General features: G+C 38.2%; 1 protein-coding gene across 2 annotated transcripts in view; it reads left to right on the plus strand.

Annotated features, from left to right (window-relative positions):
* IARS1 (isoleucyl-tRNA synthetase 1) overlaps positions 1-17984 on the plus strand; it is a 68658-nt gene that overhangs the window by 25149 nt on the left and 25525 nt on the right. For both annotated transcript variants that reach the window (XM_015874662.2, XM_015874661.2), the window contains exons 14-20: positions 136-234; positions 8269-8395; positions 11981-12054; positions 12548-12742; positions 13665-13751; positions 14338-14421; positions 17702-17849. In XM_015874662.2, coding sequence (XP_015730148.1) covers positions 136-234; positions 8269-8395; positions 11981-12054; positions 12548-12742; positions 13665-13751; positions 14338-14421; positions 17702-17849 — 814 coding nt within the window. The remainder of the gene's footprint in view (positions 1-135; positions 235-8268; positions 8396-11980; positions 12055-12547; positions 12743-13664; positions 13752-14337; positions 14422-17701; positions 17850-17984) is intronic.

Genomic DNA, 17984 nt, shown 5'->3' on the forward strand with positions numbered 1-17984 from the left:
TTATTGTGATAATGTTTCAGAATGTGTACAATGACATCTGTCACGTACAGGACTGCTTTTTTTTTTTTTTAAATATACTTGATAAGTAACATGGCTTTTTCTTTTTGCCCCTTCCCCATCACCTTCCTATTACAGGTCAGATACTCCGTTAATATACAAAGCTGTGCCAAGCTGGTTCGTAAGAGTAGAGCACATGGTGGAGAAGCTACTGGAGAATAATGCCCAATGCTACTGGTAATGTCTCCTACATATGTTTTGTTCCTTTGAGAGGAGGGACCTTTACAAAGCTCTTTGTCACTGTTCCTGTTGCTGATTTCCATCATATTTCCATTCTGTCTTTGAGGCAATGCTGTTGAAGCATGGCTGGTAACTGGTTTTAAATAGCACTTTATCTTGGGTTTCACGAATGGATCTCAAACCGATAAAGCAATCCTGGCATGAACAGATAACCTGCTTCGCTGCTCATCAGCCCTATGCGTGAATATGTTTGTGTTTTCTTCCATTCTTGCTTTTCAGAAGTTATTCTTTGTTTGTATAGAATTCAGTAAGAAATATATTTTAGACTGTAATTGTGGTTGAGTACAGTAGAACAGTAAAGTTAAAGCCTAAGTTGATGGTGAACTGGGATACAAGATCATTAAAAGTATCCTCAGGTTGTTTGGCACGATTCTGAGAAGTGAGGCATGAGAAATGTTTTATTAAAAAAAAAAGTATCAGAATGTATTTTCAGAATGTGATTTCCTTAGTAGTAGCCTGAAAATGTGATGGCATCTCTTGCATAGAGATGACTTTCAAAATCCGGCTTTTTAAATGAAAAATGCATTACTTTAAAGGATTTATTCATATGTTCTTGAAATACATCCCAGCCACAATTGATATAACTTCTTAAGTTGACAATGAGAATTTCATATTCTTCAATATTCATCATATTGGGGAGTCCATCCTTCCCCAAGCCTACTTTTATGCTTTTGGAGAGACCTGAACTACTGAAGTGTCACAGGAATAATACCTTGCTTTAAAATAAATAAATAAATTATTTTTGGACTCTCTGGGGCTTCAGTGTGTCCTGGAAAATGAGAAAATTGGGATAAATGCTTTTCAGACTATATTAACCTTTGCAGAATGAGTTTGACTGCACTGCTTTTTTTGTTCCTGTAAATGACTGATAGGTATATTGTCCCTCAAGAATAGCTGCACTTTTTATAGATACCCTTTATGATGAAGTAGATTAAACAGAGTTGGACAAACTTTCCAACTTGATTGATTTTTTTAATTAGTTTTTTAATGAATTAACCTACTGATAAAGCCATAGTCGCTCAAAATTTATTAAAGGCAACAGCTGTATCTCCATTCTTCAAACTCAACTGTAGCTTACAAGAAAGATCACAGTGTGCCAGCACCTTTTTTTAGATTTTACTTTATTATGTTTTTAATACATAATAAACCAAATAAAAATCCTTTCTTTCTCCCAGCCTTACCTTTGTCAGAGTGGAAGTTCCTTGGGCAGGAAATGCTGAAAGCATGGCATTGTAGCAGCAATTAGGAGACCGAGTTTCAGTCCATAGTCTGAAATCCCTTCTTGAATTTTCTCCCCACAGAATTTGCAGAAGAGATTATTAAACCAGGAAATAATAAAAATGGAATTTTATATTCAAGCAGCTTACTACAGTGATACTTGAACTGTAGCAGGATAAATCTATCTTGTCCAGCGCTGTCAGGCCTTAGTTTCATGTGATGTTGATGTGGAGCATTAGGTGCAGAACCGAAGCTGGGTCCCTGGTGTCTGAGGATTGGATTTAGCCTTATAACTCTAATGATTTGTTGAAAGAGCATTTGCTGCATCACTGCTGTCAGGAAACTAAACCATGCCACCTTAAGTTCTGTTGTGTAATGTAGGACTAATTCCTGCAGTCACCATTCAAATTTGTTACAAGTTGCAGATATATAACTTAGTGTAAAGAATGAATTAATGTAGCATATGTTTCTGAACTAATGCAGTTCACACTTCTGGTACTTTGCATAGCATCTTCTTATAGATGATAGGAAGGGTTCTGAATACTTTGGGCTTGTATTTACATTTCAGCTGTAAAATTTTAAGAAACAAACAAGTGGAAAAACACAACAAGGAAACCCACCTCCAAGTGAGGAGTTGATTCCTGAAGTAACTGAAGTATGTTACTTCCAACTGTTGGCTGGTGTTCAGTGTTAGAGACCATTGCATGGTTCTGACATTGTTTACCCAAGATTTACAGCACTCCATATAGTGGAAAAATGAGCATCACTGGAAGGAAAGCAGATGTGACAGACTTCAAAGTAGCCAAAGCTTTTGTTCTTGCCTTTTCTTGGCACTGAAAATTTCAAACATTAATAAAGGATGTGATGTATTGGTTCTAAGAGAGATTCTTTCTTGATTTTTAAGAGCTAACAATTTAAGTGATTAATGAAAATACTATTAGGAGTGCATGCAATGAGCTTTCTTGCCAGAAGTTAACATCCGTTTTTAAAAGTGTGGATTTTCCATGCTCCATGCTGTTCCTGTACGAGCACCCCAATAACAAGTATCTTCACGTCCATCACTCAGATGTATTCATCTTCTGAGAGGCTTTGATTTGAACTTTCCAGTCTTTGGTCAGCCTGCTTATCTGCTGAATAACAGACTGTCTCCCACCTTTCTAAAGGTGCCATCTAATCACAATTTATGCCTGTCTTGTGTGATCAGCCCTTGCTAATTGGTGGTGCAGAGTGTAGGGCCACCTCAGCAGTGGGATGCTGATGTTTCTTCAGCCACGCTTGTATGTCTTTGTGCAGGTGAGAAGTCTGACACTGAAGCAGGAGTGATAGAACTTAAATTATGATACAGTTGTAGGATGATGTTGGAAGATGTGTTGTCTTCTATTTTTAATAGGGTATTTTCTACACTAGCTTAATATAAATGAGTGCTGAACAGTTTTAAATGCATGTTTTCTGTGCACCATTTTTTTTCTTTTTTTGTTTTTTTTGTTTTTTTTCTTTAACATGATCTTGTAATTTTCACTCTTTTTGAATCATGGACTACACTTAGTTAGGAGCTGTGAATAATGATGAATGGTCTCCATGGTGGTGTGAAGTGTACAGCAATTTACAGGCAGTAGATGGCAGCATTTCGCGATGTAAAATGCCTGCAGAAGGAGGTAAGGGAAAAATGACTGCAGGGTTTGCCTTGCTGTTGTCTGATTTAGGGCAGTGCAAGTCAGAAGGTTTCATTGCTGGCTGTTATCAGACACGGCTGAGGATTGGAAGTGAACTTTAAGGCTTGTGTCAATTGGTCTTGATAGCTCATGTTCTGCTGTGTCCTAATTTTGCTGTTTCCTCTCAGAGCCTCATGAGCAGAGATTGTTTTGTTATAAATCCAGCAAGTATCTTTTCGGTCGCAGTGAGTGGTCATCACAAGCATGTTGTTTGTGAAATAAGGCTTTTCTTGAGCCAGAAACTCCAAATGTTGGTTCACCAGGCAGTTGTGCTTAGACAGCTGGTAAATCCATCCACATGTGCAGCATGTTAAATGTCTGACACCATTAAAAGGTTGCAAATATATGGCACTAAAAACTTGGAAATATAAAAGTACTCAGTAACCATGAAGTCAGAATGTTCCATGGGAAACTGCAGCAAGAGCTACGGCAAAAGCTTCCTACCTCTCCAGCTTCAGAATACTGGGACTTTTACCTTCATAGGTAAGGTTAAGAATTTTTATAGCAATTAGCATGTTGTCTGAGTCATACAAATAAGATAACAGGCTTTTTAAAATGTAAATGTATCACAGAACTGGAGGTTGTGGCTTCACTTAATCTTGACTTGTCAGGCAGCTGTGTGCTGCTGACAGGATGGTTATGATGCAGTCTGCAGCAGCATTGCAGTCTCACGCTAAAGTGTTTGTTGCTATGGGAACCATGATAAAAGACTGCAGAAAAACATTGGTATATCAAAATGATTGAGAACACTATTAATTTAGCAAATGTAAGCAGCACATAGGCAGAAAATTATTTTATACTGATGGAAGCAACCCTACCTTGTCTGGGATGTGTGGCTGTGCACCGTTATAATAAGATTTCATGAACTGGGGAGGAGAAACTGTCTGCTGCAGTGGGAAATGAGCTTTGCAGGCAGCTGACCTTTCCTCTTTGCTCCCCCTTCCTCCCTGTTTCCCCAACCCTGAACCCGGGAGTTTTAATTAGGTTTATGATATAGTATTGCTACTAATTAGCGTGTTAAAAGGGCACAAATAGTTGCTTTATTTTATCTCCTTGAAGTAGAAACCGTTAAGAATCAACTTGAGGGCATGTTGAAGGGTGCTTGTTATAAGAGCAGATTAGCATAATGGAACTGAAGACACTGAGTCTTCTAAGGATCAGTTAATAAAGAAAATAAAAAAACAGGTATTGTTATGGATTTAAAGATACTTTACGTATTTTTATGAAATGATGTGAGATAACTACTTAGCCAGCTTTGATTTTGCTGTTGCAACTTGGTTGCCTACTATCTTTCCTGCCAAATGAAAGGATAATTTGGGGGCCACCTTCTCAGAACCAAAGGCATCGATGCTGATCTGTCATAGGATTTCCTAATTCTTGCTGTTTTTCTGCTTATCAGTCTGACTCTCTTGGGACTGTTTTTCAGCTAATTTCAAATGTTCAAATCAAATCCATGCTCACTTGCTTGTGTACTCTGAATGCTCTGTAGGACATAGGCTTTGTAGGTCAAGTTTTTCTCTTGTGGTATGCTAGTAAATGCAGTTCAGGGTCTGAAATTATATTAGTCTTCGTCTTATTTAGTTTATCATGTAGGGTCTTGATTCAACACTAAGAAAAAGAGTAGCTACTGAGAAGGGACGAAGGAGCTCACTGCATGGGAGTCTTAGCAGTGCATGAATTTAGCAGAAATTCTCAGATCAAATGAGAACAATCAGAAATGTACATTCATATCTAGAGCAGATGAATAATTTTTGTCATCTCTAATTTGTTAAGCTGGAGTTTTTATGTTAGAAGAGTAAGAGATTTACATTGAAGCAAGTTGAAACTGATTTCCTTCAGTCAGTTTATTATTTGACAAATCAGAACACATAGGAATAAGTATTGAAGTTCAGCTCTATGCACTTCTCAACTGCTGCCATGTCTGTGTCTTTAAGTTTATTTAGCACACTGTCCTGGGTGCCAAGAAGTAGGAACAGCCATTATCCCACACTGTTCTGAAAGCATGAACTGAGAGCTTCACAGCCTGCTGAGGCAGCAGCCTCCTCAACCTTGCTAAATGTTGGAGAAGGAAGTACAAAATCCTGTCCATGTCATTTTGCAGAGAAATTTGAAGGTCAAAGCCAACACGAATTGTAGGCCAGTTGGGGGGGGAAAAAAAAGGAACATTTCAAACAGTATGATATTGGGGCTGCAGCAGGAATCCTTTAGAAGTGAAGTCTCTGCTTTGATTTCTGCTAAAACTTCTAGAACTGTTTGCTGCTGAAGCTTGACCTTTTCTGAGGTCTGAATCTATTCAGTGCCATTAGCGGTGAGTTGCTCTGCATGCACTTGTCACCTTCCTTGTCATCCCAAACTGCAGATTCAGGTGAACTTTTCAGTATAAACCTGAAAGTTTTGCATTTCAGCTGAAGGACATTAGTGGCAGATACCGGATAAACGCAGAAAGCATGCGTATTGGCATATGGCAAAGGGCTTTTTTGTATCTTTTTCTGCTGTAAAGTAGGACTGTTGGTGTGGGTGGCCTTCTGTGTATTTGTTTTTTTCCTTAAAGCTCCTAAACATCCACACTGTGAGGATACCTTGTGCACAGAGCTCAGCATCTGTACTTCTGCATTTGTGCAGCCATTTTCTTTCAGGGGATTACATTAGCTTTTGGACTGAGGCAAATGGTTTAACTTAGCCCAAATTTTCTTGAAATTGGAATCAGCATCAGTAATGATTTATGGTTTTATCGCAGCCTCAAAGTCACCATTCTGTTCTCAGTGTACTTGGGAATTCAGATGGAGAAATTAGCTGGGGATTATAAGGAAGATTGTGTGCTGTCAGATCTATTGCAGTGCAGAGCTGTCTCAGGATGAGGCCAAGTTTGTTCAGTTACAGCATTGGGAAGGAAGGGAGCAGAATTAACTGCAGGGCAGCTTCTCTCTCCGTGTTATGCGCCCTTGCTCTCCTTAGCCAAGTAACATCTTACTGCAGAATGTAGATGGAAGAATAGATAAAAGCTTCCTTTGGTAATAATACATACCTGGCAAGATGTTATCTGTTAAAAATTACCAAGAAATTAAGAGAATAGCCACCCCCAAACTCTTAAAGGGATGCTAGAGCTGCAGTAGCACAGTGATCAGGTTAGTAATAGCATTGCTGGGAATGCTGTTTTATCTTCTCAGCAGAGTAGAACGTGGGGGTTCCTCTGGTTAGGGTTATGCTTTTGTGACTGATTTATTTGTTTTAAAGTCAGGTCACGCTGAGATAGCTGTGGCTGAACAAAGTCTAACTAAATGAAAGGAACAGGCTCTAGGATTGAGGAATACATGACTGAAAGGGTTTGCTCTGGGTGACTGTCTAGTGAAGTCGTTCTCTGTTGGCTGTATCTGCCATGCCATGTCTGGGTGGTGACTTTATGGTGGTCAGAATAAATTGTTTTAAGTAACATTTTCTTTGAGTGCTGAGCTCAAGATGTATTTGAGATGCAGGCTCTTTTCCTAGTGTTTTATGGCTATGTCAGTGTTATTTCTGTACTGCACCTCTAAAGTGGTAACAAATCATGGTTTCAAATGTGGTTCGTAGTAGGTGAAGTGGTTTGTGTTTTATGTTCTGCTAAAAATTGTCAGCAGGGTCAGGCAATTTTACCAGAAGAGGTAAATTGTGGTTTTTGTAGCTCAGAGAAAGTGAGGGATAACACCACGTGCCTTCTTGTGGTTAATGTCCACTTTGGGGATCAAATTAATTTTTCTTGTGTGTTTTGAGGAAGCAGAGCTGAAACTCCAAGTGTTTGAATGTCGCTGGGGGATTGTTTCTGCCTCTAGCTATGTTAAATGGGACTAATAATTTCAGCTAATCAGAGTCTAACAACTTCTGAAAAATGGAAACTAGTTTAGAAGTGATGTATAGGGAAGTTTTCCACATTAGTGGAATGTTAGGCAAATGCTAATGGTCTTCGTGCAGTTTCCACTGGTGCTGGGGGAGAGGGTCTCTTAAGGTCACTACAGAGAAGTTAATAAAAATGAGCCCTGCTCTAAGAAATTCTGAAAACCTGCATGTGCTTCTGAATTTCAAGGCTGCGTAAGGACTCTGTGAAATGTTAATTGCTGAGTTTAAGAGCATTTCTATGATATATTTTACTTTTAGAAGCATTTAGAAGGTAACTGCAGTAAAAATGAGACCTAGAAATAACTACTGGAGCTGTGGAACCTTCAGAGTGATATTTAATGAATTCTATATGACTAGTTTTTATCTACCATTGACATTGTTGGCATCAAGAAGTCTTCAGACCTCCACATGGCATCGCCATGGGGGAAGCTTGATAGAGCAGCTTGCATTGATGTCAGTAGATTCTTCCAAGTGATGCTCACATTTTTTTTCATGACTCTCTTGGTGCTGGGAGAAAAGGTTGAAGAGGCCTCAAAAGCACTGCTTTCACTTATCTATTATATAATCTTTATATATATAATTAATTATTTGCTTGCAAAAGGCAGTCAGTTCCTCACTAAACCATGAGGGCAATTAGCACATCAGAGAAGCTTGGTAGACATCAGATTCTCATGTTAACCTTTGAGCTTTCATAGGATGAAAGGTTAGCTTTTAACATGTCACAGAACCTGGCAGTGCCCAGAATAGGCTGCCCACGTGTAATGCAGGATGTATTTTAATGTCATTACTCAAGACTTCTCAAACCTCCAGAGAGCAGCCATGATTTTTCCAGTGCTGGACTATCCTGAGAGCTTTTGGACATTGTATATATTTGTAGGGTCCATTGTTACTCATATCTTCATTGACTCATTGTAGAATAAAATAAATGTCATGACTTTGACATCGATAGCTTGTTTCAAGATCAAAGAAGGGCAGAAGTAATGTTATTCCTGCTTGAGCAGTGAATTCATAAGCCTTGCAATAGCCACTGTGCTATCTTGAATGTGCTCCCATTTCCGCAGCGTTCTGAAATGAATTGTTTTGTGGATGAAATTAAATACTCATGTTCTTATTAGTTTCCTTGTTGATTGAATATAATGGTAAACTGATATTTCTCTTGTTTTTGGATCAGGGTTCCAGATTTCGTAAGGGAGAAGCGTTTTGGCAACTGGCTGAAAGATGCACGAGATTGGGCTATATCTAGAAACCGGTATTGGGGAACACCCATCCCACTGTGGGTCAGTGATGATTTTGAAGAGGTAGGAAAACAAAAGCTTCCATTCAGAAGAAAATATCTCTCTGTTTTATGCATTTCTTGCTAATTTTGAAAGACTGCAGCAGCCACAGTGTAAAGTCTTATTGTATCTTAATGGAACGTGTATCTATAATGGGTGGTAAATATATGCTTATGTACTTGTGCATGCATTTGTATGTTTCCATTGCTTTTGATTGAAAACGGTAAGAAATCTTTCTTACTTTTTTCTCCAATGTTAACATTCATCTTATCTTTCCTGGAAGAATTTTCTGTGACGAGAAAGCTGACGGAATAGGAATGCATTGAGAAAATGGCGAGGAAGAGGTTTATTTTTCTTTTAGTCAGTCTTCTCAGTGCATTTTTGAAATCGTGCTACTCTGTTACTTGAAGCCAAGTGAATTGCTGAAGGTGTAAAAGCAAATCCAACATTGCAGAGATATGAAAATACATATTGGTGCTGCTACAAGTGTGAGTGTAGCAGGAAGTAAAAAAGGCAAATCAAGAGAAATGATGAAAGCAAGTAACAGTAAAGCTGGGAATGGATCTTCACTGCTCAAGTGAATACTTGCAGACAGTTGTGGTAATAGCATTTCCTTAGTGTTAAGATAGCAAGTTAAAAAAAATTGTTTCTCAGTGCAAAAAGTTTTTTTTCCCCTCATTTTTCCACACAGACGAGTTCCATTAGACCCATACGATGAACGTTCCTCATGCCTTGGCATTTGGGTGGTATTTATGCTGTGAGTGTGCTTGTAAGTTACCAGTAAACCAAGTGTGCTTCTGTTTTCCCTTATAATGGTCAGAGTTTAATTTGAGGGCTGACAGTTTAGACCCAGAAGATTTGAATCAATGCTAAAATTGAAGTGCTGTGTTCACTACAATGGTTTTCTTTAGATGGAGGAAAGGCTTTCAGTTTTGTGCTGATGTGCCTCGAGATTTCTTTCTACAGCTGAAAAGACTCTGTAAAGGATGCATTACTCCTACACTTCCACTCCATGCTCCTAATGATATCACATTTTATGTCCTGTTCCCTGTGTGCATAGATAGTTTTTTGTCTTTGTAGATTTGGTATAATGGTATAACGTGTAGGTTATAAGACTGACCTCTTCTTGGAAATTAACTGCATATATTCCTTAGGGCTTCAGGCTCTTGAATAATGATAGAAACAGCAGTATATGTGTTGTTTTTAGCTGTAGGTATTACATATGTTTCTGTGTTCTCCAGAGATGAATGACATATATGGTTCAGTAGTTGAGTATGGTTTTCAGACCAGGCTAAATTTCAAGCTTTATGTATGAACTCCTTTTTTTAGGTATAACTTTAAAACTATTAAGTGTTCCATCAGTCCTCACTGTATTTGTATCTATGTGACATCTGTTCTCATACAGGCGGTTTCCTCACAGCATTTTTAGTGCAGTCTAGTGTCATATGAGATTGCTGAAGCTCCTCTTCATGTATTGCTCTCAAAAGAACACTTTGTCACATGCAATTATGCTGTACATATTAAATCTTGGAGAAGTAGTAACAGTTTCTTATCTAATGCATAGTAAGGTGAATTAATTGGTACTAAAGTGAATTTTATTACAAATCAATACCTGGTTTCCCACAGTTTTATTTTAGCTTATATTTTATTTTTTATTTTAGTATAATTATCAGGTAGATGCATAATGGAATTTAATTTTTAAAGCTTTTGACTGTTACCACATTTTTGCAGTTTAATGTTTTAAGCTCCCAAATCTTAATGCTTTTCTCAGTGTAGGAGCTCCCCTTACTTGGAATGGGTAATTTTATTTTTCAGTGAAGCAACAAGCTTATAAAGTAGACATTGTCCACTTTATAGGACTTGACTACAAATCATAATGTGAAATACTTTATGATATAACAGGAATTCTTGTGGGTTATTTCATTGCTTGTCACTCGCTTCACCTGTGAGACATCTTCTGCTCTGGGCACTCCAGTCCTGCATTACAGATTTGGAACAAAAGGATTCCAGCTGTGCTCTGCTGAAGTGGGAGGGAACTCTTTCAGAGCTGTTCCCAGTCTGCTTGGAGGCTGCTTTAGGAACATGGCTTTCAGCTGACCTCAGCAGTCATTTCTTTTCAATGACTGGTATTTAGAAGGTTATCTTGAAAGATCCCAGAATGCCTCAGTGGAGCAGCAATGCACTTCATGGGCTTATTTCTTTCTATGAACAGTTACCATTCTTGGATTATTGGTACTTAATGGAGCTGAAATAGGGAACTAATAAAAGCTAACGCTTATTAAAGACTGCTACAAGATGGTTTTATTCTTCTGATTTACATGGAGAGACCTAATTTACATAAGTAAAGTGCTAATGAATGTCTTGTAAGTATTTAACTTTGACCTCTGATTTCATGTTAAGTTTCAATGATGCTGAAACATGGTTGAGCAGCCCCAAATCCTACTCTGCTTGCTTCGTGCCTTGCTGACCTCTGAGTGTTTATTCAGCCTGATGCTGAGAATCTTACTTGAGTACTGACAGAATTGGTGAAAACAAGTAGTGGGCAGCTTTTTACCCAGAATGTGCTTTGTAAATGCTGTATTGTCAGTTATTGGGGTTTGCAAGATGAAGCATTTGTGGTGTTGAGGGTGTTTTTTTTTACCAATGCTGCAGTTAATAAATAATTAATGATTTTAAAATCCCACAGCCTTTTTTCTGCTAGCAGTACTGAACTAAGCACCCACTGCCCTCTGACTCGTACTGATGTTTATGGGGTCACATGGTGAATGACAAACTAATCAAGATTAAAAAATAGTTGGTTGGTAAAGGGATGTTTCCAGCTGGAATCAGTTGCCCTGCGTGGGTCGCTGTACCGACTGCAGACTTGATTATCGTAATCATTGGGGTATTTACTTCCTATGGAGAAATAAACCAGGTAAATAACAAAAAAATCTACAGTTCAAAAATAATGTGAGAAGACTGATTAGTAATGCAGATCAGCAGTTGAATCAGATTGGGAAAATCATGGCTTAAGAACCAAATCAAACTGCTTTTTATCATCTCTGCAATTCATGACAGCATTGTGGAATTAAGTAAACGAAAACCTTTTGGATACTCATGATTTCACTATGTATTCATATACATATATTTATGACTAGCTGTAGAAGTTGAGCTTGCTGACTGCTTCTATTCAAGAACAATCTTGCAAGTTCCTTTATGTGAAAAAATTCCAGCCTACTTACAGCTTCTTTGTGTTGGTATATTGAACTCCTCCTTGTCAGATGTGTGTCAAAAATCTTTTTTTTTTTTTCCATGGCACTTGTATATTGCACTGATAGCAAAAGGGATTGGACCCAAAATCCATAACAAGATGGCAGTGCGCGAGTCAATTAGAGGTCATAAGTGCTTGGAAGAGCAAATGATTTAAGCTTGCAACAAGAAAGAAAAAAATTCCTTCTCCTCCTAGTTTTTCAGAATCATTTCTTTCATCATCATTTCATGATGTTGATATAAAATCTGTTGTTGAAGCTTTTTGCTGGTTTCTTTACATGAACTCCTTCATTTGCTCCAGGAGGGAAAAAAAGGTGCTACCAAGTGCAAGTTACAGACTGATTGTTCTGTCTCTTACAGGTAGTTTGTATTGGTTCAATGGCGGAACTGGAAGAGCTGTCAGGAGTGAAAGTCACCGATCTCCATCGGGAAAGGTCAGTCACGGACTGTTCGCTGGTTGTTAGAAGTAGTTGAATGGTTATGTGAAACAATGCCCAGGATTTGGGAAAAAAGAGAAACAACTTTTGTTTTTGGAAGAAATTTTTTCCTCAGAGTGGTGAGGCACTGTAACAGGCTGCACAGAGATGCTGTGGGTGCCCCATCCCTGGAGGCATTCCTGGCCAGGCTGGGTGGGACCCTGGGCAACTTGATGCAGTGGTTGGCATCCCTGCCTGTGGCAGAGGGTTGTGACTAAATGATCTTTAAGGTCCCCTCCAACATAAGCGTGTGTGATTCTTTCTTCTGTCCTAGACTCTGTTAATACAAAATCTCTTAAATAATTTTAAGTTATAGAAGATGTCAAAGGATGTGCCTGTAGAAGAATCACTGAAACTAAAGCCTCCTGTCATGTCTAATATGCAAACATAATATTAACTTTTTGTGCCAATTCTTGTTATTGTTTAGACTTAGTCTTTGTCTTTCCCATAGTATTGATCATTTAACCATCCCTTCACGCTGTGGCAAAGGCGATTTGCACCGGGTCCCTGAAGTTTTTGATTGCTGGTTTGAGAGTGGAAGCATGCCTTATGCACAAGTGCATTATCCATTTGAAAACAAAAAACAACTTGAAGATGCTTTTCCTGCTGACTTCATTGCTGAAGGCATTGACCAAACCCGAGGATGGTAAGTCTGTGTCACAATTTTTGCAATGTTGCCCTGTATCCAGCAAATTATTGTATCTGGATGATCCTCTAGTGTTACATAGCTAAGTTATGATGTTTTTTCTTAGTATGTTCTGAAGCTTGATGCTGAAAATTTTGCTGGAAGGTGACATGCTAGCAAACAATCTTGGTTTACTCTCGTCAAAAATGTTGTATAGGGCAGATGATTGGCATGATCGTGAAGAAACTGCAGATTTCTGAAGGCAAGCAGTGTTGAAGTCTCTTCTATTGGTTCTACTTTGTTCTTTTTAATTGAAAGTACACCTGCAGTAATGATGAGAATTTGTGCCTGTTTTGCAGAAATTGATGGGAATTGGCCAGTGAAGTGCTTTTAGATAATGAAGTATCACTGTGGTTGTAATGAACTGTCAGCTTTGTAGGCTGGGAGGTATTATTGATCGTCAGCCTAAATGTTTAGGTATTTGTGTTCAGGGGTTTTCTTCAGAAGGATAAAAATGAAGGGAGATGGTGCTTTTGTGTGCAGGTGGAGAAGCATTTGTTGAATTTCATGCAATTACAGTGCAGTTTAACAGAGAGAATTTGTATCCTGCAGTGTGAATGGTGGTAATTTTGAGAGTTAAAAGCCAGTCTGAGGGATAAGCATCTGAGCTGTCATGTAAGCTGTGTATGCAGTAATGTACCCAGCAACCTCTGCAGAGCTGCAGACCCACAGATGCCAGCTTTTCCAATTGCATGTAACATCTTTTGATAAAACTATTTTGGAATGTGCAGACCAACTTCTTCCATTTAAGTATGTTCCACATATGTAATTTTCATGTTTGACAGGGTACAACAGCAGTGTGATGAGAATTTCAGTCATAATGAATGGTGCGCAAATTCTAGCTGAGAGTATTTAAAGTCACACTTACGTTGTCTCATTTCAGGTTCTACACTTTGCTGGTGCTGTCCACTGCCCTTTTTGGAAGACCTCCTTTCAAGAATGTAATTGTAAATGGCCTAGTTCTTGCCAGGTTGGTATAAGTTCTTTCCCAAGCTGATTTGTGTTAAAAGAATACTTCATTTAAGTCCCTGAGAATTGTAAATTAAACCTGACGTGAACTCAAGAGCATGAGGTTTATACATCTCAGCTGTGTGTTGCACTTGCTGCTTTCCAGTAGGATTTATCTTTTCTAGAGAGAGAAAATGGGTAGCAAGTCAGGATAGGAAGGGATGGGAAACAAACAGTATGATTGCAGAGCAAATGAGATTAGAAGTGTAGTTGTAGATGGAAAATAAAAGGGAATAAAATGTAGTTTTTATTTAAAATTACATCTTATTTTGCTGCTGGGTGACTTAAAACAAGTGGGCTTCCCCCCGTTTTTCCAGGGAAGATGGATTTACTGGTTGAATATGTAACTTGGGGTCCTTTAGATATGTCTTCTGATGCTTGCATTTGTTTAACAGTCACAAGCGAAGTGGTGTGCTGCTGCGTTATGTCTTTGTTATCAAGGATGTAGTAGGACAGGAAAAATCCAAGCTGCATCTGAAGGAATTCTTTACTTGCTTATTTATTGTGTGAATTCTGTGAATTTATTTCTGCTTTCTGATATTTTCCAGCGATGGCCAAAAAATGAGCAAAAGGAAGAAGAATTATCCTGATCCAATGGCAATTGTAAATAGTTATGGAGCTGATGCACTAAGGTAGGATTTCTTTGAAATTAGTGTTAAATCTCTTCTAGTTTACTGTTTATATGTGTACCGGTAGGGCTGCTCATAGGCATTTGACTCTTAGGAGTAAGAAGACAGTTGGTTTTGGAAAACTCCGGACTTGACAAGCTGAGCAGGTGACCTAAAGAACCTGGCAGTACTTAGTGCCTGCTCTTTTATTTCTTCCTTCCAGGCTGGTACAGACTGAAGGTGTTGTGTTGAATGGAGACTTTTTGTCTGAAAATGTCTCCAGTTGTTTGTATAAGACAATACTGCTCAGGCTGGCATGCCTGCTACTGCAGCTAATCATTTGAGGTGACCCAACGAGTGCTGAATGGTATCTGTATGGTTAAGTCCTATTAATTTTCTGCTAAGTAGTTACAGAACACTTGCTGCATAGCACCCAGATTTGTTTGCTGCTTATATTAGCATTTTAGAAGCAGGGGAGAGTTTTCTTTTTCTGTTGGTAGAAGTACACAGTATGTACTTTTAGCAGTAAAAACTGAAGAGCAGAAGCGGTGCAGCTTCCTGTGCGTATATAAATTGTCCTATCAGAGATTAAGCACACAGCTGAAGTGTTTCATTAAAATCATACAAATGTATAAATGTAATTATGCAGTTGCCTGGTACTTTGTCTAGGTACTCTAACTAGGTGTGTGAAGTAGTACCTTGAGATAAAGGTGCAATAAAGACGTGTTAATAACTGAGTATACTACTCATGCATTTCTCAAGAGCCACGTAATCCTATTTATATATAAGAAAACAGGCTGTCACGCACTTCATTATATGCTACAACTGAAGGTTGCAAGGATTAGTCCGAATAAAAGCTTTGTGTGCTGGGGGTTTTTATTTGTGTATGACACTTGCTGCATTCTAGATGATTTAAAAACAAAAATGGATGCAGAGATCTTTATTTTTTTCAAGCTTTAGCATTTTAAAAACCTAGTAAATGATCTTTGTGTATATGCTCACAACAGAGTGTCGGATAGATTTCTCAAATTCAATCAAATTGTTCTTCAAAAATAGTCAAGGTCTGTTTAGCAGAATGTCAGCAAATCTGTGGCTGGAACAATGAGTGAAAAGACTTTGAGTTATTCATAGCAGAGATTTTAAATCACAAGTGATGTTTCAGCTGAAGCAATCTGCCTTTTTTGGTTTTAAATCTGAAACACCAGAAGTTACACTTCCATTATTCATGTTTTTTGCTTTCTGAAAAGCTAATTCATTTTTCTGCCTGTATACTCATTCTTTAATGTCACATTTATTTATACCTACACCCACATAGAGAGTAAAAAGCATTACAGACCAGGCTCATTTATGGAAGGAGCTCTGTGATTCAGTTGTCTGTGCTTATTCACTGAAGCACTTGATGTGTTCTGTTTATAGAAAAAGCTACAATTGAGTTTTTCCTTGGCACTGTTTCCCTGCAGAGTTTCTTTAGCTTTTGCATAACGTGTGTGAGTGTGTGTGTATGCACACATGCATATAAATAGAGAATATTTGTACACTTTAACTATAGTTCTCAAATATTTCTAGCAGTAACTTAATAAACAGATGAACAGAAAATATTCATGTAAGCTACTTAAGTGAATATAGAAAGGAATGGGAAAATAAAATAAAGAGCTTGATGGCTCAGTGAATTTAACAGTCCAATTTAATGTTTCCTGAAGCTTGTGTGCTATGTGAAATCTGTAAGAATTGATAAAAACTGATTTCTATATTTCCAGTGTTGGATAGGTGTTAATTATGTTGGAAAAATATTTTTCTTGCCATGGTTCTTACTGTCCCTTTGCTTTCCTGTGTTTTGAGGTATGCATTGCTGTTATATACTCTCTGTTCTTAAAATGCAGAACAAATAACAAAGGCTGCTGCTTTAGAGAGAGGAAAAGAAGGTCACTGTGTTACTTCTTGTGTGTTGTTCCATTAGCTCCTTATACTGGTGTGATCTGAAGGTTTTGCTTTCTTCCCAGTGCCTAATATCACTAGATCTAACTAAACTGTTACAAGTCCTCCATCATCAGGTGTCTCATTTCTCTTTCCCGTATGGTAGCTGCTGTCTTGGCAGGGTCATTGTGACTTCTCAAAGTCAGGTTCTACAGAGGGTGCTGCTGAGGTGGGTGCGAAGGTGCAGCTTAATGGATACATCAGAGTTGGCGTTAGTTTTACATTGCTGCCTCCTGTGATGGATAACGGATGCAGTTCGTGGTGCTCTTTGTTCCTAAATTCCTTAACAGCCAGCAAGTCTGGGTTTGGATTTTGCCCAAGTGCCAGAGTATCTCTCAGATTAGGATGGAAGTTATGTTTGTCTTCTCAAACAAACAAGTGATAAGTACACGTACAAGTAATGGTGATAGGAGGTTTGGTTAAATGCATGCTTATAAATTCTGATTTCATTTAAGGGCTTACTAGTTTGTTATCATGGCTAATTATTCTCTGCTTCTCTAAATCCATAATCTGAATTCAGCTATCATGTTTAAAAATACTTTTTTTGGAATATGTTTCTGAAAATGCCCATTTCTATTCTGCTGATCTTCCTGCATTACGGTCTGTTTGCTCAGACAGCTCTTTTTGTGTTCTTATTTTCATGCAGGGAGCCCTCTCTGAAGGAATTTATGGTCTGGTATTCTTGAATACGCTGTGTCAGACCACATTAAGTTTTTAAAACCTCCTAAAAGAAGTGTCTGCGAAGATAGATTAGTTTAGAATCACCATTTTTAATGTTGAGAAAACATGAGGAAATGAGTTAATAAATTCATTTTTATTGAGAAATGCAAAGTCTCCTAGAAGTGTTCTGTTCATTTATTTTGAAGCTGGAGAGTTAAATGAAATATATTTAAATCAAGTTCTTATTGAAGTTTTATGATACCTGAGTAAGATCTGGTTTCTTCTTAAGTAATCTTGATAGACACCAATTTGTCTCAGGGAATAAAATGGATGGTCTGTGATGGTGTTGTGTGGTTTGATTTTGGTCTGGTGGTGGTTTTATTTTTTTGTGAACTCAGCACGGAAGCCAGGAATGTGTCCTGAAGAGCTGCTGGCTTATATAAAAAATATATTGATTATAAAAGTAATCCTGTGGCACTAGGAAGTAAACCTAGTTTACCTTACGTTCAGAATGTAACTTGCTTACAGTATTGTCCTTTTTAGGGTTCTTAGTCTGAGATTGCTTCTTTGAGTATCTTTCTCTTGCTCTGTGGCTCTTAGAATTCACCGTATGCTTACACATTTTTGTTACTTCATGCAGTCTAAAGCTTTTCAATGTTCTTGTTTTCAGGTTGTACCTTATCAATTCTCCAGTGGTAAGAGCAGAAAACTTGAGATTTAAGGAGGAAGGAGTAAGGGACATATTGAAGGACGTCTTCCTGCCCTGGTATAATGCATATCGCTTTCTAGTTCAGAATGTTCACATCCTGCAACATAAGGTATGAATGTCTCAAGCCTGGTAATGCCAACTGGAAGGGTTTTGTGCCTTTTTCCCCTTTTACTGTGGATCAGTATCGGAGAGATTTAGGTTTGCAGAGAGTTCTTTGTAGATCACCTGGTATTGAGCCTCTTAC

The sequence above is a fragment of the Coturnix japonica genome, chromosome 12 (genome assembly GCF_001577835.2).
Source record: "Coturnix japonica isolate 7356 chromosome 12, Coturnix japonica 2.1, whole genome shotgun sequence".
In the NCBI taxonomy this organism is placed as follows: domain Eukaryota; kingdom Metazoa; phylum Chordata; class Aves; order Galliformes; family Phasianidae; genus Coturnix; species Coturnix japonica.